The sequence below is a fragment of the Camelina sativa genome, chromosome 8 (genome assembly GCF_000633955.1).
Source record: "Camelina sativa cultivar DH55 chromosome 8, Cs, whole genome shotgun sequence".
NCBI classification, from domain to species: Eukaryota; Viridiplantae; Streptophyta; class Magnoliopsida; order Brassicales; family Brassicaceae; genus Camelina; species Camelina sativa.
Window position 1 is genome coordinate 3,788,967 of NC_025692.1, and position 21,896 is coordinate 3,810,862.

Here is a 21,896-nt window from a genome sequence, read left to right on the forward strand (position 1 = left end):
GATGCCCAGAGCAATGCTATCAAAAAGTAGCTTATCATACTACCAACAGTAACATACTTCCACATCCCCTCACTGGGTGTTTTAGCAATCGCTATGTAGAGCACGCAAATGAGTATAACCACTGATACAATTGGTGCAATTTCAATCGCATAAGTCAATGCTGGAAGGTCTAGAGCTATCCCAAGGATCCACGATGGTGAACTACTCATAAACTGAGAAGTTGCAGCTTGCTTTGTTAGCCCAATATCTATAGAAACTCTGAGAACAGAAGCGATAGCGAGAAATATGACAGCCTGCAACAAGATAATCGAAAATATTATTACCCAGCAAGTAACTTTTAAAGTAATAATCAGAAGTAAAAACGACATGTAAGAGAATACTGACTTCTTTCCGCATTGTTTTTTTCATGACAGAGTAACGTAGCTTGATAAGTCCAGTTGTTGCCAGGAGAAAGTTTGCAACCTTTCCTTCTTCCACTATTGACACAAAAGTTCTCTGTTAGCACAAAGAAAAAGAGAAAGGAAAGCTCAGCCTTTAAATAATAAAATTACTTGAAACTTACAAATATAGCTGTTCGAAAGAAAGCTGCAAGCACGAATCGTTACTAGAAAGAGAGTGAAAGCTGCACCAGTGGATAACCAAAAACCCACTGCATAAGATTTGTCTCCATGGAAAACAACAAGGAACTGAATGATGAGTGATATAACCAATATCCCAAACCCAGTAATCATTAGATTCAGATTGAACTCTGTCCACTTAGACCGGGCAAGTTCAACAACGCTTGAGAAGAAATTCAGGTATGCTGCAATTTGCTCTTTAAAGGCAGATCTATTTGTATTGTTCTCATCTCCATTTCTATCCATCAATAAGTGTTTGACAGAATTAGTCCAATTCTGTTCTGCTGCAGCATATAGATCTGATATCCTCGCCATATCATCAGAAGAGAAACCAACAACAGATGAATTGGAATAAACATCTATATATCTTTTCACCTGCATATAAAGGGAATTGGAAAGTGAGAGTCCAAAAACACAAAATCGTTACAAGAAATCGTTTTTAGTTTTCCATCTGTAAGACATGTTACCTGCCAAGCATTCACACAAAGAACATTAACGTAATTTTTCATCCACTCTTTAACAGCCGATTGGGTGCCAAAATTGCCTGACTCAGACTTCTCTAAGTCCCAGTTGCTGGAACCAAGAGCATAGAGCTCAGGGTTGACATGCCCAATGCTGAAATTTGAAATATGTACGAATTGTTAGAAATCATAAATATGCGAGGATGGTTATTTTCCTGAACAGAAGCAGGAAAGAAAATTTGACAATGATCCCTTACAAGGCACCTTCCGAAAGGAGAGGATATCCCAAGCAAAGCTGACAATGTTGCCGCAAAATCAAGCTGCAAATAGCCCAAAACAATTAATTGTGGCAAAAAGGTTTGCATAAAGCAAGAGGAAAGGCATCAAACCAAATTTGATACTGACCTGCTCAATGGAGCTGATGCAAATCTGCTTCCCGTCCTGACATTAAGATGAACAAAATAAAATCCCACTAATAAGATATCCCAAAATCAAATCTTATGATCACCAAGGAATATCTTTTCACAAGTCAAATTACCGAGTTTTGTTTACAAGATGAGGTATCGAACTCAGGAGGAACCGAAGTTGTATGCTTCTTCGTACTCATAGCAAACATGGATGTTTCTACCTGTAAAGGGATATATAAGTGATGATGGATTAATAATCTTGAAGCTGTGAGTGAGTATAAGAAGAAAACCTATTTCTTACCTCTTCAGCAGTCCCTCCACCATGATCCCCATTTAATGTCTGTCCATGGTCACCCATTACGATAAGCATAGTATTCTCATGCAACCCACCTGGTCCCGCGTGGCTCTCCAATATACTGATGACTTTCTAGATGAAGCAAGTAAAGTGAGAATGAAACAAGATTACATATAGCATACTTTTTGAAACTAACAAGAAAAGCTAACAGAAGTTTACCTCTAACACTGAATTATATTGCTCCAACTTGTTAATCATTGGGCTGGAATCTACTCCAAATATGTGCCCTGCATGGTCCTGCAAATATTGAAATTCACTGAATCAAAGATATAAATGGCAGGATGACAAAAATAAAGACAAACAATATTGTTGGCATACCACTCCAAGAAAATGCGCAATAAGAACATCCCAATCATCTTCGTAAAGGGTTGGGAATAGGTGCTCAGTGCATCCATTGTCAACCTATAAAAGCACACAACCAATACCATACATAAAAGGCTATATGTACTCTGTCAAGCTACTTCGGGAACATAGATATTATAAGAGAGAAAAATAGTAATCGCTTACAGTATCCAAGTCTTTAACATTGAAAGAAGGGAAAGGATATGACTTTTGAAATTGATTTGGGAACAACTGTGTCCAAGTATCATCACCCATCATCACCAACCGTTTCCCATTTTGCACCAGCTATCCATAGAGAGAACCCATTCAAGTTACAATCGCGCAACCAAATAAAAAGTGACATTACAAAACAAACACTATAGTTTTAATAAAGCCAAAACCTGATTGATGAAATTATCCTCAACAATAGCAGGTGCACCAAAACTGTTCCCAACATCGATAAAAGTAGGCAATCCTCCAGTTGTCAATCCCTGAGTTCACACAGCTAAAGAAATCACACACTAGAATATGAAACGAGTTGAAGCAATCAAATGTAGAAAGTGTTTTAGAATTGGGACCTTGAGACGCTGCAAACTCGTAGTAGGAGGATCAGCAAAAGCCTTAAAGATCTTAGCAGACGATTCATTAGCAAATGCAAGCTTCTGCAAGATTGTCAATTTATCCATCCATGGCTTTGGTTCTGTCCTTCAAAGAATTACTTATCGTTTCACTAATCAAATCAGTAACAAGGCAATACATAGAGGCACAAAGATCATTCCAACTCACCTGGGAAGAAAGCACTCGGAGCCACAAAATCGATTCTGAAAAGAAAAAAACGAAGAACAGTCAAAATCATGAAAACGCTTATGGAATTGTGAAATTGAACAATTTTTGAAAAGCCTTCAGACCTGAGAGCATCTAAGACAATGATGATGACGCGATCGACAACAGGTTTGGTCCAACAGGTATGATTAGAGTGGCTAGAGATCGAATCGGGGTTGGAATCGTGATTTGAGGGTGGTGGAGAAGTAAGGCAAGGAGAGAGAGAGACGTCGGAGCAAGTACTGTGAAAAGGAAGCTCAGTTCGAGTGAGAAGAAAGCCACGCGTGAAGATGAGAATGGCGATGGAATGGATCAAGAGAAAACCTATAGCTATCAACTTCTTGTTTTTCAGATATGTCTCCATCTCTCCGGTCTCCCCGGATCAAAAATTCTCCGGTCGTATTTTCCGAGAAGTAGTTTTTCGCCGTGACGGCGGCAAAATCAGCTGGTGAAGGTGATGAAGATGTGCGAACGACGACGTTTTGCTGAACATGGTTAAACGTGAATTTTTTTTTTCTTTTATTTTTCGAGCAGAACCTGATCAAATGTGACACAAGTCGGTTATCGGATATGGTTTAAATCTTCTCTCTGGTATAATTTAATGTCAATCCCAATTTAACAGTGCTAATCTTAATACTAAGACATGTAACCTGTATTAAAAAAAATACCAATATTTGGTATATTTTGTTATTAAAAAATATTTACTATATTTTTATTTTATTTTATATATTCTCTAAAAAACTATTATTTTCTTCTTTTTTTTGTCTCCAAAATGACTACTTTTGTTTCCGAGAATGTCTTAGTTATATTAAAATTAAAATATTTATACTTCTATTTATATTTCATAAACATAATTTGTTAATATAAATGTTCAAATAATTCTGAAAAAAAAATGTTCAAATAATAGAAATAAAAAGTGGCTGAATATTTTTTAAATTGCAAATTACAAATTACATATATATATATATATATATATATATATATATTATCTCAAATATTAAAGGAATATTATTTAGAGAAATACCCTAAAATACTAAAATACAGAGAGAAGTACATGAATGAAAAGTTTTATTAACAGGATCTAATAATATTTTATATCATTACTTCTTCATTAATCTCTCTTGAGAAAACAAAATAAAGAATCTGATCAAGAGAGATTTTTTATATATATATACAAGTGAAAAACAACAAAAAGATGAAGTGAATGTGAATTCATGTACCTACATTGTTTTTGGGTTGATTGATTCAAAACTTAATTTGAATTCTAAAATTTGTTGTCTTTTTTTTTTTCGTTTCCAAATCGCAAACGAACTTTAAAAATTGTCTTAATATTTTATCTATAATGGCTCAAATGAATTATGATCCCAACAAAAATCTGAAAATTAATCTTTAGGGTCTAAATAAACTAATAGAGGTGCAAGTTCATAAAAAAGAATTAGGTTTAGGGTTCGGGTAGAAAGAGGATTCAAGCAACTCGGTTAAGAAATTGATTAAGAACAAAGATCTTAAAGAAGAATAAGCTAGTGAGGAAGAACTGATTCTGAAATTTAAGGCTGATGTTGTTGCTTTAATTAAATACGTAATTATGAAATCAACAAAGGATTAAATGAATTCAGTTAAATACTTAATTATGAAATCAACAAAGGAAAATAAATTAAGTACCAACATTGTACCAAGTTTTAGCTATGATGGTAGTGCTCCAACCTAAACCTTGTATTGAATAACCATCATCAACTCTTTTTTTGTGTTTTCTATGTTGGGGTATGACTGTATGAGTAAAAATGTTATCATTCTTCTATTTTTGGAATTGTTTTTTAATTAAAAATCTTATTATCTAATATTAAAAAAATATTTTTTGAGTGTTTTGGCCAATAAAAATCCTATAATTTGAGTTTCTTTTTATCAGAAATATTCTTTTTTGATTGATTACCATTTGAGTCTATTACTAGATTTCCTACTTTATTTTATGTTTTCATTAAAAAACCTATTACTTTATTTTCCTCCAAAATGACTACCTTTAATCCTAAAATATCTTCGTTAAATTTGAAAATATTTTTTAAAATTACACTTTTATTTATCTGTTAGAAATATAATTTAATATTTAATTTATGCAAATACTAATAAAAAGTGGCAAAAAAAGTAATAGCAAAATATTAATATTTTATGATTATAAATCTTGGATTTTATGGTGGCAAAGTATTTTCTGATGCATCAAACATATTTCTCTCTTCCTTTCTAAAAAAAAATATAAAAAAATTATAAGAACAATAATGCGGATAGATAAATATTTTTGTGTTATATTTTTGACAATTTTATAGTTCATACTTCACAGGATGCAAAAAACATGTTGGCTTATACTGAAAGAAATTAAAGTGTGTAATTTGGATTCGTTTGGATTTTGGGTTCGTTTGGACTTTGTTCTTTAATATCTACGTTTACGGTTAAATAATTTAAATATTCAATTGATATTTATGTAAAAATTTATACTATCCCCGCATTTAGTGTGGTTTTAAAGGATCTTCATCAGTCACATACAGCTATGAAGAATAGTTCATCTGTTTCAGTCAGTTCATCTGTATAATAAATTCAACAAAACTGTCTCGCAAAACAAATTTTCGAAACCATCGGAATAAAGAGAGACGTAATGAAAACAAAAATTGTTGTATGGAGAAAGGATCAGAACATTGGCTTGACTTCCTTCTGTTGAAAAGGAAATAATAATCGCTTAATATAATCAGATTCGATCATTTGGGGAAATTGTCATCACCTCCGTATTCTCCATATTACCACAATCTAAATTGTCTTTAACTCCAACCAAAAAAAACAGGAAAAAAAAACACAGAACAAAACCTAACCTAAAGAAGCCACAGTCAAATTCAACACAAAAGCAAAGTATTATAGGAGAAAGGATCAGAACATTGGCTTGATTTCCTTCTGTTGAAAAGGAAATAAAAATCGCTTAGTATAATCAGATTCGATCATTTGGGGAAATTGTCATCACCTCCACATCTCTACCATTACGGACTATTCAAAACCACCACACAAGTTTACAATTCAACAAAACAAAAACAAAAAGAGGAGAAAAGGATCAGAACATAGGCTTGACTTTCCTCTGTTGAAAGGAAATTCTATTCGCTCAGTATAATCAGATTCGATCATCTGGGGAAATTGTCATCACCTCCCAATTTCTCCTCTATAATCTAAACACAAACCAATCCATATATTGACAAAGACAAATCAGTGAAAACAGAGCCAGATCTTTACTAGTCTATCTATAAAGAGACTATTAGATACCAAACAAGATTTACCCTAATCTGAAGATTCGAGCTGATTAGATTGTTTTATCAAAGAAACATCAAAACGAATAACAGAAATAGGGAAAACGATTTGGCGTCAGCTCATACACAACGAACATGGAACTAAGAACGGTGGTAATCAGTAATATTGACGCGCAATATTCTATGATGTAAACAAAAACCCTAACAACCTAACTAACAGAGAGACACGATAAATCTAGGCGGAAGAGAGAAGTCGACGGCAGAGTTTTTTTTTTGAGTTGTAATAAGGGTTTAGTCAAAAGGGTATTTATAACTGCGGTGAGGCTTACGTCGTGAAGCCCTAATGGCGGTCTCACAAAATTTCTATTGGGTCCTTATTGTTTTGGTGGGCTTCGGGTTCACTCGCAAAATTATTCTTTTCATTGATCTTTTTTTAAAAAAAAATTGATGTTTTGTTGGTAAGTCGATTATTTATATTTAAAACTATGCGTAATAATATGACAATATGAAAATCAATCTATGTTGGTATACATGTGTAACGATAATAAGTATATTGTATGTATTTTCCTCTCTTCTTTCCGATCGTGAGTATACAAATTAATGGAAAAAAGTAATAAATAAATCAGAAAATAATGGTAAGAGATTTGTAGTAACGTTTTGCAACTAAACTAATCTGCTTCAATCTCATCTTCGCAACATTTTCAGCCTTCTGGAACCAAGAATCCTTCTTGTCTTCTTCCATTAACAGTACTACTGCTGCTCTCTCCTCACTTCTTTGAACCCGCGGGCTTATGTGAATTTTCAATATCTGCGACGGTACGACTTGGTAATATAATATCTCCGTCGTTTGCGGTGTAGATATGAGCATTTTATGATCTACTATTGTCTCTTCTTCTTCAATAAACTCGACTCCTGACGAATTTAGGGTTGTGTTTGAGTTGTCGTTGTCCTCTACGTCGTTCTCAAACGAGAAAAAATCATCGATTTCTATGTTGTTGATTGTATTGGTCCGAGATCCACCTATAATATTAGAATAAATTAATATATATATACAATTATTTACGATTAGATGATATATATATTCAACATATATATTTTAATGGTTTCGATATTAAAAACTAAAACTAGAGTTTTATGTATGATAAGTTGATAACCCACCATAACATTCAAGATCTTGATCATTACGCTCGAAACTTGGCAAAATCGCTTCTTCTTCTATAAAGCTCTGTGACAATAATCAGTAGTTGGATTTAGAGCATGAATATAAATACAGAAATCATATCAACGATTTATAATATATGATGATATTATTTACCTGATTTAGATTCTCGTTAGACATTCTCATCCATGTTGAATTTCCGGCATCGAGCAATTGTTCATCAAGATTTCCAATGTTTCTCAAATGATCATCAACGTTGTTGTTGTTATAGAACTGGTTGGAGTTACTTGGAGCAAAAGTAAAGTTGTCGAAACCGCTTTGACCGCTGTTTTGGTTCATCAGTCTATTGGAGAAATCGATGGCTTGAACCGGCGAGTTTTCTACTCGCAATGGTGGCAATGACATTCGATGTTGCAACATCTCACATTCCAATGCTGTGTTCACCTGTAATAGCTACAACATATATATATATATATATATATATATTTTTTTTTGGACAAATAATAGGTACAACATATAAAGATACAAAATTGATTGTGTATAATTAAGATCTAGAAACTATAATTAGTTGTATTAGCTAATTACCTTTGATTGAGTGGTGTATGGTCCATAACCTGAAAAGCTTGAAGGCATGTCTTGTGACAAGAACTGTGACCAATCATCATGAACACCGATTGAGTTTGCGTTTCCGAATCGAGGTTGTGTATCGGTAGAGTTACTATAAGGCAGACCTTGATGATGATGTGTATTTGAACTTATTTCAAGATCTGAACAAACGTCAAAACTCGAGTTACCACTTAGATTCGAGGCCGTGTGGACGTAAGGTTGATGCTGCTGCTGATGTTGATCCCTTGGTTTCGCTTCAATCACTATTTTTTTAAACACACGACAAAGTGCATATGAGTCCTAAAATAATAGAACAAAATCCTGTTAGTAAATAACTTCTCTAGTAATTATTAATACGCACATCTAATACTTTGAAGTAGATGATTAATGATATTGGTTTAGCAAGTAAACCTGCATGCCGAATGCAATAGGCTCGCATTCGGTTTCATCGAGGCGATATTCATGCATGACCCAACCGGTTCTAATACCATGTGGGGCGCGTCCACGGTAATAAACTAATGTTTTCTTGGTTCCAATGGCTCGATCTCTGCAACTCACCCGTCGGTCTTTACCCGTGGCTTTCCAATAACCGCCTTTTGTTGCTCGGTTCGTCCTTGAACCATTGGGGTACTTTCTGTCCCGTGGGCTGAAGAAGTACCATTCTTGGTCTTTGCTCGGAAGCAATGACTTCCCTGCCAATATTTCATGGGTGAGTTAATTTGAGACCAACAATATTGTATTTTATATATCAGTATACAATTTCTTTTTGACTAAGCCATATGAAGTTAAGTTTCTTTCTATGATTTATTTGTTTCGTATATCATGCATAAAATATCAATATGTTTATATAATATGTTATCTCCGAAGATAAAAAACCCTAAAGTACAAAAGGTGTAAACAATAACATAAAAAGTGTGGGTGGTCCATGAGAGGTTTACGAAAAGTATTTTGAGGATTTGACCAAAAGGAATCATACAATTGCGTCTGCTCTAATCAATACTACTATGGTACTATATGGCTTTTCTTTTTGTACCCACATGTAATTGCAATCCAAACTGATTTGAAAAAAAAGTTTATTTAAACATTGAGTTTATTTTGATTTATTTGTTATATAATTTGAAGAGTTAAAAAAAAATAGAGTATTATTCTTCAAAAATCTTACGTTGGTTTTCAAATCAATTATTATTATTTTAACCAATATAGATGTACTGAATTTTGGTCAAGGTTAACGTATATTATAGTTGTCTTGCCCTTGTGATATACCATATCCTTTACTTCACTCTATCTTTCGAACCTACGTTGAAAACCTATTCAGCTCTTAGACCAAAAAAGGGTCTCGTAGCAAAAAAAATCTATAGAGAGTTTGGTTAATTTGTAGTTAACTACAAATGTATTAATAATTATTACCTGGCAAGTCCCATGGTTCGCACTTGTAGAGGTCTACTTCAGAGATGATCTCTAGCTCAATCTCTCGACCGTTGATCTTTCTCTTGAGATAGTAAGTGATTAGTTCTTCGTCTGTTGGATGGAACCTAAAACCTGGAGGCAATGAGACCGGAGCCATGTATCTATTGTCTTCTTTTTCAATGATATATATATATATATATATATATGATTTTTGATCAAACGATATATAACAATAACGATCAGTCTTGTTTACGAGATAAACTCTAACAAGACCGATCGTTTTATTTATAAAAGAAATAAATAACTTTTATTGAGTAATTGACAGAATGTGAAAATAATACAAAGACTCGAGAGAAAGAATAAATTAGAGAAGACAAATGTTTGTGTTATCGAGAGCTTTAAGGGTATATATAGGGTTATAGATAACGAGGAAAAAGACAAAACAAAAATCATATAGAAATAATTAGTAGGAAAGTGAAAGGGACGATGCCACCCTCAAATAGCATATGGAACTTGCAATATAAAATTACAAAAAAAAAACCCAATTTGTCTCGTCTTTTCTCTTCTCTTTTTGTTTTTCCTTACACATATTCTGATTCCTAGTGTCGTTTTCTTCAAGATTCATAGATAGGTTGTACTCAAGAAGCTTTTTTATTGATTCACAATCGCTTGGTCATTGGTGGTACCTAATATACAATTTACACAAAAGCAACTTAATTAGTTGGGAATGTATACAAAATTAAATGTTTATAAAACCTCTTTTTTTTTTTGGTTTTATGCTATTATTTCTTATGTTTCTAATGTTTCATGGTTTTTGGATACCAACAAGTTTTGATTAACCTTCTTCTAACAGTGAAGATATGCATGAAACAAAAATTTAATTGCATAAACATTTCTTAATCATAACCGGCATCAATAATCAAAATTGTTTATATGTCAAACAAGATAATTTTTTTTTAGAAAGAGAACCTTAATGCAAAGACCGTGTTTCTTCGTCAAAGTGGTCTCCTCAAATAATCTCATTCTTCTCCGAGTATGGTCGGTTTGGAATGTATACACGTGGCGAAACATCATTGGTTACATTGGGGAACGAATCTTGGGTTAACCAATAGAAACTGGTTCCAGATCTTTATGTTTGGCGGCGCTTCTAACTGAAATAAAACTGTCTCTTCTGTATCCTATCCCCACTTGCGAGAATCCCTTTATAGTTCCTTCGTGATTGCTGCCGATCATGATACCATCTCTCAATTAGTTTAAGTGCTTAACTAATCTTCTTCTTTTATTTTTATAATAACTACTATCTTTAATTTTATTTTGAATAATAAATCAATGAAATCTTGTCTCTTTTATATAAAATCAACTGATTTTTTTTTTTTTTTTTGGTCTCATTTTGTTACTTCAGTTATGTTCTTTTTGCACGTTATAAAGAACACTTTGCATTTTTCCCCCACACACAGGCGCATGTATACAAAAATACGTACATGGCAATAAATTTTTCCCTTCCAACGTGAAATTCAAATTCTATTTTATCTAAGCTTTAATTCGGCATAGGTTATTAGTTTCTAGGTTGAGTCAGTCAATTAGTATGGAAGTTTTGCCATCTCCATTGCGTAGCATGTAACCTTTAGGTGTGAGTTATGTTACACATAGATAATTGATATGTAGAATGTATGTTCTGATCATACATGGATATTTACTCACCAGTCACCATATATGTATACAAAAAGAAGATATAGATAAAAAAATTTGGATCAAATGTGTAGCTAGATCAGAGATGTGAACAGGTAATAAAAAGATGAACAAGGGGATCATCATGTGGGTCCAGCTTGTAAAGCATGTGAAGAAATCCTTGGAGGCATAGATGGGCCAACCCCCAAGCATCACTTCTCAGCTTTTCCTCATCACCATCATACACTTTTTATGTCATTATGCAAATATTCCATATTCTCTAGATCTAATTATTTATTTATACGAATATATAATAGCATTAGCTAGCATATAACACATGTATATAACAAATTGTACATACCCTTCTTTTTACTTTTCCCTCACATGAATCCATCTTTTTGTTCTTTACTTTTTATTCATATAATTTATCTTTCACACACATCTATAAATTTAATAATGTACTCGCATACCTTAACAAAGAATTGTATATATTAAATTCCCAACTTGAGAACATGAATTTATATATTTGAATATATATTACTATTTTCAAAGAAATTATTTAGAAAATTTGTAAAATTTGCATGACAAAAACCCAAACTTGATAAAGCTAAATTGGATATTTTAAAGTGAATATTTATTTTCTTCCTACAAAAAAAATGAGTAAAATGACAAAAATACAAAAAGAGAAAGGTACATCTGTAAAATTGATAAAGCTGAGTAAAAAATCATAATCTTAATCACATTACAGTACATATTACACTAAATACGTACTATAGTCTATAGCTTAGCGTTCATTTTATGAAAATTGTCAAAAATGAGGAGAAGATTTTAATCTTGGTTTAACCGGTTCGGCATTTTCAGCGGTTTTTTTTTCCGGTAACCACACCGGGTAAGACATTCGAGTCAATGGTTCACCGTGAAACGACGCCGTTGTCACGTTACAGTACTCTTTAATCACAAAACCTCACAAAACCTCACAAAACCTCTTTCTCGTTTGTTCCCGTCACCTCCAGAACCAACCATGGTCGACGGCGAAGTTGAAATCCTTCGCGGCTACGAGCTCCGTCTCATCCGCTGCACCGTATCCTTACCACAGTTAGATGTTCCTCTCAAATCTCATTCCGGAACCCATCCACACGAGACTCTTATAAGCTCCCTTCTGTCTTCAATCGAGGCTGGAGACTATCTTGGAGCTTTAGCTTCCGACGCTACCAAGCTAATAATCGGAGATTCTGAGTTCGAACTGGTTGATACGGTTGATTCCGCCGAGAGATTTTACTCTGAGCTACTCGACAAGGTTGAATCGTTCGTGGTGAACGATTCTTCTGATGAAATCGATAAAGCTCGCCGTGCTGTTCTGGTGATGTGCTTAGCAATAGCATCTGCGTTTTGGTTTACTTGTTGCAATTTGACTGGGTAAGTTACCCAATTTAACTCTTCATAAGATTTCATGAACTTCCAAATGTTCTTCAAATTTCGGAATCAAAAAGAGTGGATTTTGAACTCTGGTTATTTGCAAATTCTCATTGAGGCTTTTTTTGTTTGTTTGTTTGATTTTTGAACTGTTAGGTCGACGGAAGGATCAGCAAAATGTTCGTTACCGTTTAGAGTATCAGAAAGTCAGGATTTAGTTGAATGGGAGAACTGGGCTAAGATTCAGCTCATGTCTGTTGGTTCTGACTTGCTTGGGAAGTTTTCTAATCTCCAGGTACTACTATTATCTTCGTTCTGTATCTTTTCCCAGTCTTCATTTCTGTTTTTGTTTGTAGTGAACTCTATGTAACCCAAACTACTTTCTTTACCTGCAGCATTTAGTGTTTGCTAGATTGCTGCTGTTAAAGTTGAAAGATTTGTTGTTTGCGACAACTGCAACTGAAAATTTTGAAGTTAGGAGTATTTCATGGTGGCTTGTCAGAGTTTTACTTATTCATCAAAGAGTTCTACACGAGCAATCTTCATCTTTGTTTGAGATGCTGCAAGTTTACATGGCCGAAGCTCTTGACCATTATGGTGCACTGGAAAAAGTTAAAAGCTATTGGGCGACCGAGTTGCTAGAAGATGAAGCTTTATCTATCACGTCAACCATCCATCTGGAAGCATGTGTACTACAATATATATATGGAAGAATTGATCCTTCTCGGTAAGTTTCCATTGAGATAATATTGTCTTTGCCTACATCTAAGATGTTTATAGTTTTTTGTTCTAGGATAGTGACCAGTTACTTTGGTTTCGCCTTATGGTTCCCTTTTTTAAAAAATAATGAGAGGTTTGCGAGTCATGTACTTGCGAAATTGAGCTTGTATAGCACATATGTATATAGTTGTTGCTGCTCTTATTTCTAATAGCCATTACATATCATTTCATAACCTTTTATCTACTCTCCTGCTTTAGTATATTGGTCTTGATTCAGAGTAAAATTGTTAGGTTGCAGCTTGAATCTGCTAAATCAGCAGCAGGGATCGAGTTCTCTGTTTCTGGGGCTCTTGGATTCCGTACTATTCACCAAGTAAGCTCTGAGATATATTTTGTTCTGTTATATATAGATTCGGCTTTGTTATTCTAAATTCCTCTGATCTTGCTATAGGTAGATCCAAAGGCACAGATGGTATTGATAGCCAATACTAGCTCATCAAATGGAGACGTGAGGTTGGCCTCTGAGAAAGCTGATGTTGGACCTTATGAAGCTTGGGGAGGTGAAGCACCTGAAGTATATATGACTCCCAAACTAGTGAACAACGAGAGTGAAGCTGGCAAAGAGTCTGTGCCCTTAAAACCAGTTGAACAGGCATTGATTTTGGCTCAGTGCCTTCTAATTGAAAGGGGTAGTCGGCACGATGAGATGCAAAGTAAGTGAACTCAAATTCAAGTGTATTTGCGATGTTTATTTCTCAGATATTTTTTTGCTCCATCAAAAGCTTAGGTGGTGGAAATATAGAGAAGATTATTAACGATTCTGCCTACAATTGAGTTACTAGGAATGAGTTGTGACTGCAGTTCAAAAAGCTTAAAAAATCTTGTTACAGCGTTCTGAAATAACCACAAAGAATGGAGGAGAAGATGCATTTGTCCGCTCTTGCTTCTGTGTCGACTAGTTATGTTGAACTGTTATGTCTTTTATTTTTATTATATACTCTAATACTTTTCTTTTTCTGCAGGATGGGATATGGCTCCATATATTGAGGCAATTGATTCTCAAAAGTCAACATATTTTGTTGTAAGTTTCAATCTTTCTGGTTAATTAATTACAAAGTGTCTGGTTTTGTTTTTCATTCCGTCACAACCTATGCAAGTAAAACAAACTGACTGACTCTTTTGCTTCGGACATGGGATTAGCTACGGTGTTTCTGTGACTTATTACGTGTGCGATGGGAATCAACACGAGGTCGTACAAAAGGCCGGGCCCTGGAAATGATGGATAAATTGGTATCTGTGAACAGCGCTCATATTATCACTTTTGGTTTTCTTTTCGGATTATATATCTCCCTGGCTCATACACTCATTTTGTAGCGTTATTTCACTCTGTCCTTTATTGTAATTCTGATAGTTTTCCTTTGTCAGGTTGGAGCTATTAACAAGAGCGATCCTGGAGTATCAAATCGGATCGCTTTATGCTATGCAGTCCATCTTCCTACTATTCCCGCGTTGAGAAAGTATGATATTCTATTTATGTGCGTGTATAGATACTTTTGGGGTTTTTCTGCGCTCTTATTCATCGTAACATTTTGATTTTAACAATAGGGAATACGGTGAGCTTCTGGTGAGTTGCGGTTTGGTTGGGGAAGCAATCACAATATTTGAGAGCCTGGAATTGTGGGATAATCTAATACAGTGCTACTGGTATACTAAATATGAATGCTGCGTTTGTGATGAATTCAGCTTCACTTGTTTTTTTCCTTTCCCACTATGGCTTTCATGTTGTGTTGCAAAACTTATCAAGTGATGTGAAATTTCAGCCTCCTGGGAAAGAAGTCAGCAGCTGTAGATCTCATCAATGCACGGCTTCTGGAACGGCCAAATGACCCAAGATTATGGTAATCTCTTTGATAGTACCCTTTGTCTGTTCATTTCCTGTTGTTTATATGGATGTGAAGTGCCATAATTACTGTATCTGCTTTGAACGGACACTTAAATCATTTTAATTGTTTATACTAGAAAGTTATTATCGTATTGGATCACCAAATTAATTTTGATGATAAATATTGGTTTCAGGTGTTCACTGGGTGATGTTACGATTAATGATTCCTGTTATGAAAAAGCCTTGGAAGTTTCAAATGATAAGTCAGTTCGTGCTAAGGTAATTTGAGACACAAAACAAAAAATCTTTTATGTCCTTCTTTCTTAGTCCATGCTCTAATTATCTTCATCTTGCAGCGGGGTCTTGCTCGCAGCGCATACAATCGGGGTGATTTTGAGAAGTCGAAGATGCTGTGGTATGTTGAACTATTTGGTTCTGTCCTTTTTTTTTTTTCTTGAACGAAAATGAATTTGTGAACTTGGCCCTTCAGGCTGATTTTACTTGTGAGATGTCTCATTTTTCTCGTACTTTAGGGAGGCTGCAATGGCCTTAAATTCTCTGTACCCTGATGGTTGGTTTGCTCTTGGTGCTGCTGCGTTGAAGGTATCTTACTTCATCTTCTTCGATAGTTAGCAATAATTTCCACTCCAAATGCCATTAGATAAACAGCATTGAAATTCTTTCATACTGACTGAGATGGATACTAATTTAACATCTCCTACATGATACCATAGGCCAGGGATGTTCAGAAAGCACTGGATGCTTTCACTTTTGCTGTTCAACTTGATCCCGACAATGGAGAGGCTTGGAACAACATTGCTTGTCTGTAAGCATTTCAGTTTCACTATTCTGCTCTGTTTGTGCTGAAATTTCTGAAAAATCAATTGTTTTCTTCATACATACCTTACTATCTAACTTCATTACTCATTGCTCACCTACCTTATGTTTCACATTTATAATGGATGATGCTGAATTGTGTAATAATCTGTGAGCGCAGGCATATGATAAAGAAAAGGAGCAAAGAATCATTTATCGCGTTCAAAGAAGCGCTTAAATTCAAGTATCTCTCTATCCTTTTACGGTTTGTTATTTGAGCTAAGAAAATCAGAGCAAGTAATTGAAAACTATTGTGTATCAACAGGCGAGATAGCTGGCAGATGTGGGAGAATTTCAGTCATGTAGCTATGGATGTGGGAAATATTGATCAGGTAAATGCAGCTATTAACTAAAGATAATAATTCTACCCTTTTAAAAAACCTTAGCTATTACTTAGTTCCCCATATATTTGTTTTATTTTAGCTTAGGAGTTCAACAAATTGGTTTCATCTTTGTGCTTTTTCTCTTCCAGGCCTTTGAAGCTATACAACAGATACTGAAAATGAGCAATAACAAGAGGATTGATGTTGTTTTATTGTACCGTATAATGACGGAGTTAGAAAATAGGAATTTAGCATGTAAGTCATCACCATCTTCATCGACTGAAATCGAAGGTTCTTCAGATGAATTTACGGAAACAAAACCGTGTGCTGCAACACCAGCTGAAACTCAACGCCACCTAGAGTTACTTGGGAAAATTATTCAGCAGGTTAGCAAAACACGACTCTCTTATAGGCTCCCTTCTGTCTTCAATCGAGGCTGGAGACTATCTCGGAGCTTTATCCTCCGACGCTACTAGGTTAATACTCGGAGATTCCGAGTTTGACCTTGTCGACTCGGTTGATTCCGCCGAGTGAGTTTACTGGGAGATCCTCGACAAGGTCGAATCGTTCGTGGTGAACGATTCTTCTGATGAAATTGATAAGACTCGCCGTGCTGTTCTGGTGATGTGCTTAGCTATCGCGTCTACTTTGTGGTTCACTCGGTGCAACTTGACCGGGTAGGGTTACCGAGTTTAATTTTTTTAATATTCAGAAATTAGTTTGGACTCTGGTTTTGCAAATTTTCATTGAGGATTTGGTTTTGTTTCTGAGCTGTTAGGTCTACAGAAGGAACAACAAAATGTTCAGTACCGTTTAAAGTATCAGAAACTAAGGAGTTACTTGAATGGGAGAATTGGGCTAAGATTCAGCTCATGTCTGCTGGTTCTGACTTGCTTGGGAAGTTTTCTAATCTCCAGGTACTGACTGGGCTATCTTCGTTCTGTATCTTTCCCAGTCTTCATTTCTGTTTTTTGTTTGTAGTGAACTCTTTGTAACCCAAACTACTTTCGTTTCCTGCAGCATTTAGTTTTTGCTAGAATGCTCCTGTTAAAGTTGAAAGATTTGTTGTTTGCGACAACTGCAACTGAAAGTTTTGAAGTTAGGAGTATTTCATGGTGGCTTGTCAGAGTTTTACTTATTCATCAAAGAGTTCTACACGAGCAATCTTCATCTTTGTTTGAGATGTTGCAAGTTTACATGGCCGAAGCTCTAGACCATTTTGGAGCATTGGAAAAAGTGAAAAGCTATTGGTCTACCAAGTTGCTAGAAGATGAAGCTTCATCCATCACGTCAACCATCCATCTGGAAGCATGTGTACTGCAGTTTATATATGGAAGGATTGACCCTTCTCGGTAAGTTACCGTTGAGATAATGTTTTCTTTGCGTATAGGTTTTTGTCCTAGGATATTGACCATATTACTTTGGTTTCGCCTTATGGTTCTCTTTTTAAGAAAATAATAATGAGAGACTTTTGACTCATGTAGTTACGAGATTGAACTTGTATACCACATATGTATATAGTTGTTGCTGGTCTCATTCCTGACATCCATTACTTACCATTTCTTGGCCTTTTATCTACTCTTTTGCGTTAGTATATTGGTCTTGACTAGGAGTAAAATTGTCAGGTTGCAGCTTGAATCTGCTAAATCAGCAGCAGGGATCGAGTTCTCTGTTACCGGGGCTCTTGGATTCCGTACTATTCACCAAGTAAGCTATGAGATATTTTCTTTTCTTCTGTTATATATTTTGGCTTTGTTATTCTAAATTTCTGTCTGATCTTGCTATAGATAGATGCCAAGGCACAGATGGTATTGGTAGCCAAGACTAGCTCATCCAATGGGGACGTTAGGTTGGCCTCTGAGAAAGCTGATGTTGGACCTTATGAAGCTTGGGAAATTGAACCACCTGCAGTATATATGACTCCCAACTTTGCGAACAACGAGAGTGAAGCTGGCAAAGATTCTGTGCCCTTGAAACCTATTGAACAGGCATTGATTTTGGCTCAGTGCCTTCTAATTGAAAGGGGTAGTCGGCACGATGAGATGCAAGGTAAGTGAATTCGAATGTAAAAAGTATTTGCAATGTTATTTCTCAAAATTGGTATGCATCATGGTGGAAAGATAGAGAATAATTTCAACGATTCTGCCTACAATTAAGTTACTATTTGTGACTGCAATTCAAAAAGCTTGGAGATTCAATTCAAAAAGCTTTGTTACGGCATTACCAAATAACTACAGAGATCGTGAAAGAGAAGATGCAATTGTCCGCTCTTGCTTCTGTGTCGGCTAGTTTTACTCACTTGTGTTAAACTGAATTAAACCATGTCCTTTATTTATTTATATTATATAATCTGTTCTTTTCTTTTCCTGCAGGGTGGGATATGGCTCCATATATTGAGGCAATTGATGCTCAAAAATCAACATATTTTGCTGTAAGTTTCACTCTTTCAGTTAATTAAATTGTTGATGTATGGAGCTGTTCGTTTTTTTTTCATTTTGTCACAACCTATGCAAGTAAAAACAAACTGACTGACTTTTGTTCTTCGGACATGGAATAGCTACGGTGTTTCTGTGACTTATTACGTGTTCGATGGGAATCAACTCGAAACCGTACAAAGGGACGCGCCCTGGAGATAATGGATAAGCTGGTATATGTGAACAGTTCTTGTATTATCAATTTGGTTTTCTTATTGGATTGTATATCTCTCTAGCACAGACGACACTCATTTTGTAGCATTATTTCATTCTGTCCTTAGATGTGGCTCTGATAGTTTTCCTTGATCAGGTTGGAGCTATTAACAAGAGCGATCCTGGAGTAGCAAATCGGATCCCTTTATGCTATGCAGTCCTTCTTCCTACTATTCCTGCTTTGAGAAAGTGTGATATACTACTGTTTATGTGCCTGTATAGATACTTTTCAGGTTTTTCTGCGCTCTTATTCATCGTTCCATTTTGATTTTAACAACAGGGAATACGGTGAGCTTCTGGTGAGTTGCGGTTTGGTTGGGGAAGCAATCACGATATTTGAAAGCCTGGAATTGTGGGATAATATGATTTTCTGCTACTGGTAAACTTAAATAGGAATACTGCCTTTGTGATGAATTCAGCTTTTCTTATTTCTCCTTATCCCATTATGGCTTTCATGTACTGGTGCAAAACTTATTATGTGCTGTGAAATTTTAGCCTCCTGAAAAAGAGATCAGCGGCTGTAGATCTCATCAATGCACGGCTTCGAGAGCGGCCAAATGACCCAAGATTATGGTAATCTACTCTCTGATATTACTCTTAGTCTTGTTCTTTTCCTGTTGTTTATATATCTTAATTGTCAAATGGCTGCGAGGTGCCATAAGTATCTGCTTTGAATGTACTCTTAATCATTTAATGTGCGGATATATCTTTAATCTTTGTTTATACTGAGAAAGGTATCATTGTATCGTATCATTAAGTAAATTTGATGATAAATATTGGTTTCAGGTGTTCATTGGGTGATGTTACTTTCAAGGATTCCTGTTATGAAAAAGCCCTGGAAGTGTCAAATGATAAGTCAGTTCGTGCTAAGGTAGTTTGAGATACAGAGAAATCTTTTATTTCCATCTCTCTTAGACCATGCTCTAATTGTATCTCCATCTTGTAGCGGGCTCTTGCTCGCAGCCCATACAGTCGGGGTGATTTTGAGAAGTCGAAGATACTGTGGTATGTTAAACAATTTGGTTCTTTCCTTTTTTTCTTTTTTTTTTTTTTTCCTCTAAAACGGAAATGGCCGTAATATTGTGATGTCACTTGTGATATGTCTCATTTTTTTCTCGTTCTTTAGGGAGGCTGCAATGGCCGTAAATTCTCTGTTTCCAAATGGTTGGTTTAATCTTGGTGAGGCGGCGATTAAGGTATCTTACTTCATCTTCTCCAATAGCTTAGTAGCAATGTATTTCCACTCCAAATGTAATTAGATAAACAACATTGGAATTCTTGTCATGCTGACTGAGAGGGATACTTATTTAACATCCCCTACATGATACCACAGGTCCCTGATGTTGAGAAAGCACTGGATGCATTCACTTTTGCTGTTCAACTTGATCCTGACAACTGGAAGGCTTGGAACAACATTGCTTGCCTGTAAGCATATTTCAGTTACACATTTCAATTAAATTGCTCAGAAAATTAATTGTTTTCTTCACGCATGCCTTACTATTAACTTCGCGACTCACTGCTCATTTAGTTTATGTTTTTTTTTTCATTTACTGAATATGTAATATTTTATGGGTACAGGCTTAAGATGAAGGGAAAGATCAAAGAATCATTCATTGCATACAAAGAAGTGCTTAAATTAAAGTATTTCTCTCTCTATCCTTTACGGTCTGTTACTTTAGCTAAGGATATCAGAATTAGAAATTGAAAAATATTGTGTATCAACAGCCGAGACAACTGGAAGCTGTGGGAGAATTTCAGCCATGTAGCTATGGATGTGGGAAATACTGATCAGGTAAATGCAGCTATTAACTTACTCTACCCTTTATATAAAAGTTTTAGCTATTAGTTCCCTGTATATTTGTTTCTGTTTTAGCTTACGAACTAAACGAGTTGGTTTCATCTTTGTGCTTTTTCTCTTCCAGGCCTTTGAAGCTATGCAACAGTTAATGAGATTGATCAAAAACAAGTGGATTGATGCTGTTTTATTGGACCGCATGATGACAGAATTGGAAAGTAGGAATTTATCATGCAAGTCATCAATGTCATTGACTGAAATCGATGCTTCAACAAAGACTGAACAACTCTACATAGAGTTGTTTGGGACAATTATTCAGCAGGTTGGCAAAAATATTTCAACAACTTTCATATCCTCCTTTTTTTATATTTTATTGATTCAATTTCGTTTTGTTGGATTTGATATGGGTTTTGTATTGTCCGTATGTGTTTCTCTCTTCTATAGATTGTCAAAGTAGAAAGTACACCTGAAAACTGGGAATTATATGCAAGATGGAGTAGAATCAAAGGAAATCTTACGGTATGCAGCGAGGCACTGTTAAAATTAGTGCGATCATATCAGGTATTGATTGTTAAAGTTATCAAAGCCACTCTTTTATATATGAGTAGAGCATTTGACGACATATATCCATATGCTCTCAGGGATCAGAAGTGTGGAAAGACAAAAAGCATTTCAAGAATTTTGCAAGAGCGTCATTGGAACTTTGTAGAGTGTACATGGAGATCTCAGTGTCCACAGGAAGCAAACGAGAACTGTTGAGTGCGGAGATGCATTTGAAGAGCACAATCAAACAAGTAATAAACTAAACTTAATCCCCACAATACTTACGAAGCTTTTTGATGAGAATGAATTAAATGGCTTGACATGTGCATGTGTGTAGGCTACAGAGAGCTTCTCGGACACTGAAGAATTAAAGGAACTTGAAAGTTGCCTTGAGGAGGTGAGAAAAGTAATTCAGAAGAAGAGTGAAGAAGAAACTAGACATACAAAAGCATGAAAGAAGAAAAAGACTTGTCATTGTCAGCATAAATTAATTAGAAGATGTCGTGCCGTTTCGACTTTAGAAGATAAAAAAATGTGCGCCGTTTATTTCTGGTAA

General features: G+C 35.3%; 3 protein-coding genes across 5 annotated transcripts in view; 1 reads left to right on the forward strand and 2 right to left on the reverse strand.

Annotated features, from left to right (window-relative positions):
- LOC104706012 (GPI ethanolamine phosphate transferase 3-like) overlaps positions 1–3,506 on the reverse strand; it is a 6,815-nt gene extending 3,309 nt beyond the window's left edge. Inside the window, exons 1-15 of the mRNA XM_019228302.1 lie at positions 3,070–3,506; positions 2,948–2,982; positions 2,740–2,861; positions 2,563–2,652; positions 2,348–2,467; positions 2,159–2,242; positions 2,000–2,077; positions 1,787–1,912; positions 1,617–1,706; positions 1,484–1,519; positions 1,343–1,398; positions 1,085–1,232; positions 563–992; positions 385–476; positions 58–293 (exon numbers count right to left, since the gene is read on the reverse strand). Coding sequence (XP_019083847.1) covers positions 58–293; positions 385–476; positions 563–992; positions 1,085–1,232; positions 1,343–1,398; positions 1,484–1,519; positions 1,617–1,706; positions 1,787–1,912; positions 2,000–2,077; positions 2,159–2,242; positions 2,348–2,467; positions 2,563–2,652; positions 2,740–2,861; positions 2,948–2,982; positions 3,070–3,347 — 2,021 coding nt within the window. The 5' untranslated portion in view covers positions 3,348–3,506. The remainder of the gene's footprint in view (positions 1–57; positions 294–384; positions 477–562; positions 993–1,084; positions 1,233–1,342; positions 1,399–1,483; positions 1,520–1,616; positions 1,707–1,786; positions 1,913–1,999; positions 2,078–2,158; positions 2,243–2,347; positions 2,468–2,562; positions 2,653–2,739; positions 2,862–2,947; positions 2,983–3,069) is intronic.
- LOC104706014 (NAC domain-containing protein 86-like) lies at positions 6,789–9,842 on the reverse strand. The gene is made up of 6 exons (XM_010422132.1): positions 9,434–9,842; positions 8,438–8,718; positions 8,006–8,326; positions 7,577–7,873; positions 7,420–7,486; positions 6,789–7,281 (listed from the first exon to the last, which is right to left on the reverse strand). The coding sequence occupies exons 1-6, from the start codon at positions 9,588–9,590 to the stop codon at positions 6,884–6,886; spliced, it is 1,521 nt and encodes a 506-aa protein (XP_010420434.1). The 5' UTR covers positions 9,591–9,842; the 3' UTR covers positions 6,789–6,883.
- On the forward strand, positions 12,097–21,840 carry LOC104706017 (tetratricopeptide repeat protein 27 homolog). Of its 3 annotated transcripts, none has more exons than XM_010422136.2 (20): positions 12,097–12,517; positions 12,671–12,809; positions 12,910–13,241; positions 13,526–13,607; positions 13,686–13,947; positions 14,257–14,315; positions 18,873–18,962; positions 19,100–19,191; positions 19,283–19,381; positions 19,498–19,575; positions 19,789–19,873; positions 19,949–20,007; positions 20,129–20,198; positions 20,336–20,427; positions 20,581–20,643; positions 20,728–20,794; positions 20,925–21,119; positions 21,242–21,358; positions 21,439–21,591; positions 21,678–21,840. In XM_010422136.2, exons 1-20 carry the CDS (start codon positions 12,123–12,125, stop codon positions 21,792–21,794), a joined length of 2,646 nt encoding a protein of 881 aa, XP_010420438.1. In that variant the 5' UTR covers positions 12,097–12,122; the 3' UTR covers positions 21,795–21,840. The 3 variants fall into 3 exon arrangements, with proteins under 3 accessions (XP_010420438.1, XP_010420439.1, XP_019083848.1); XM_019228303.1 differs by lacking the exons at positions 12,097–12,517; positions 12,671–12,809; positions 12,910–13,241; ... (1 more) ...; positions 13,686–13,947; positions 14,257–14,315 and adding exons at positions 16,807–16,992; positions 17,094–17,232; positions 17,336–17,667; ... (1 more) ...; positions 18,103–18,364; positions 18,688–18,746; XM_010422137.2 differs by lacking the exons at positions 18,873–18,962; positions 19,100–19,191; positions 19,283–19,381; ... (9 more) ...; positions 21,439–21,591; positions 21,678–21,840 and adding exons at positions 14,435–14,524; positions 14,660–14,751; positions 14,840–14,938; ... (6 more) ...; positions 16,258–16,324; positions 16,465–16,915.

Excerpts from the sequence above, each read along its gene's own strand:
- LOC104706014 (XM_010422132.1), bottom strand. The coding sequence starts at position 9,590 with ATGGCTCCGGTCTCATTGCCTCCAGGTTTTAGGTTCCATCCAACAGAC. Across the intron at positions 8,719-9,433 it reads CGAACCATGGGACTTGCCAG|GGAAGTCATTGCTTCCGAGC; the intron begins GTAATAATTATT and ends AAATATTGGCAG. Across the intron at positions 7,282-7,419 it reads TCAAGATCTTGAATGTTATG|GTGGATCTCGGACCAATACA; the intron begins GTGGGTTATCAA and ends CTAATATTATAG.
- LOC104706017 (XM_010422136.2), top strand. The coding sequence starts at position 12,123 with ATGGTCGACGGCGAAGTTGAAATCCTTCGCGGCTACGAGCTCCGTCTC. Across the intron at positions 12,518-12,670 it reads ACTTGTTGCAATTTGACTGG|GTCGACGGAAGGATCAGCAA; the intron begins GTAAGTTACCCA and ends TTGAACTGTTAG. Across the intron at positions 21,592-21,677 it reads TGAAGAGCACAATCAAACAA|GCTACAGAGAGCTTCTCGGA; the intron begins GTAATAAACTAA and ends GCATGTGTGTAG.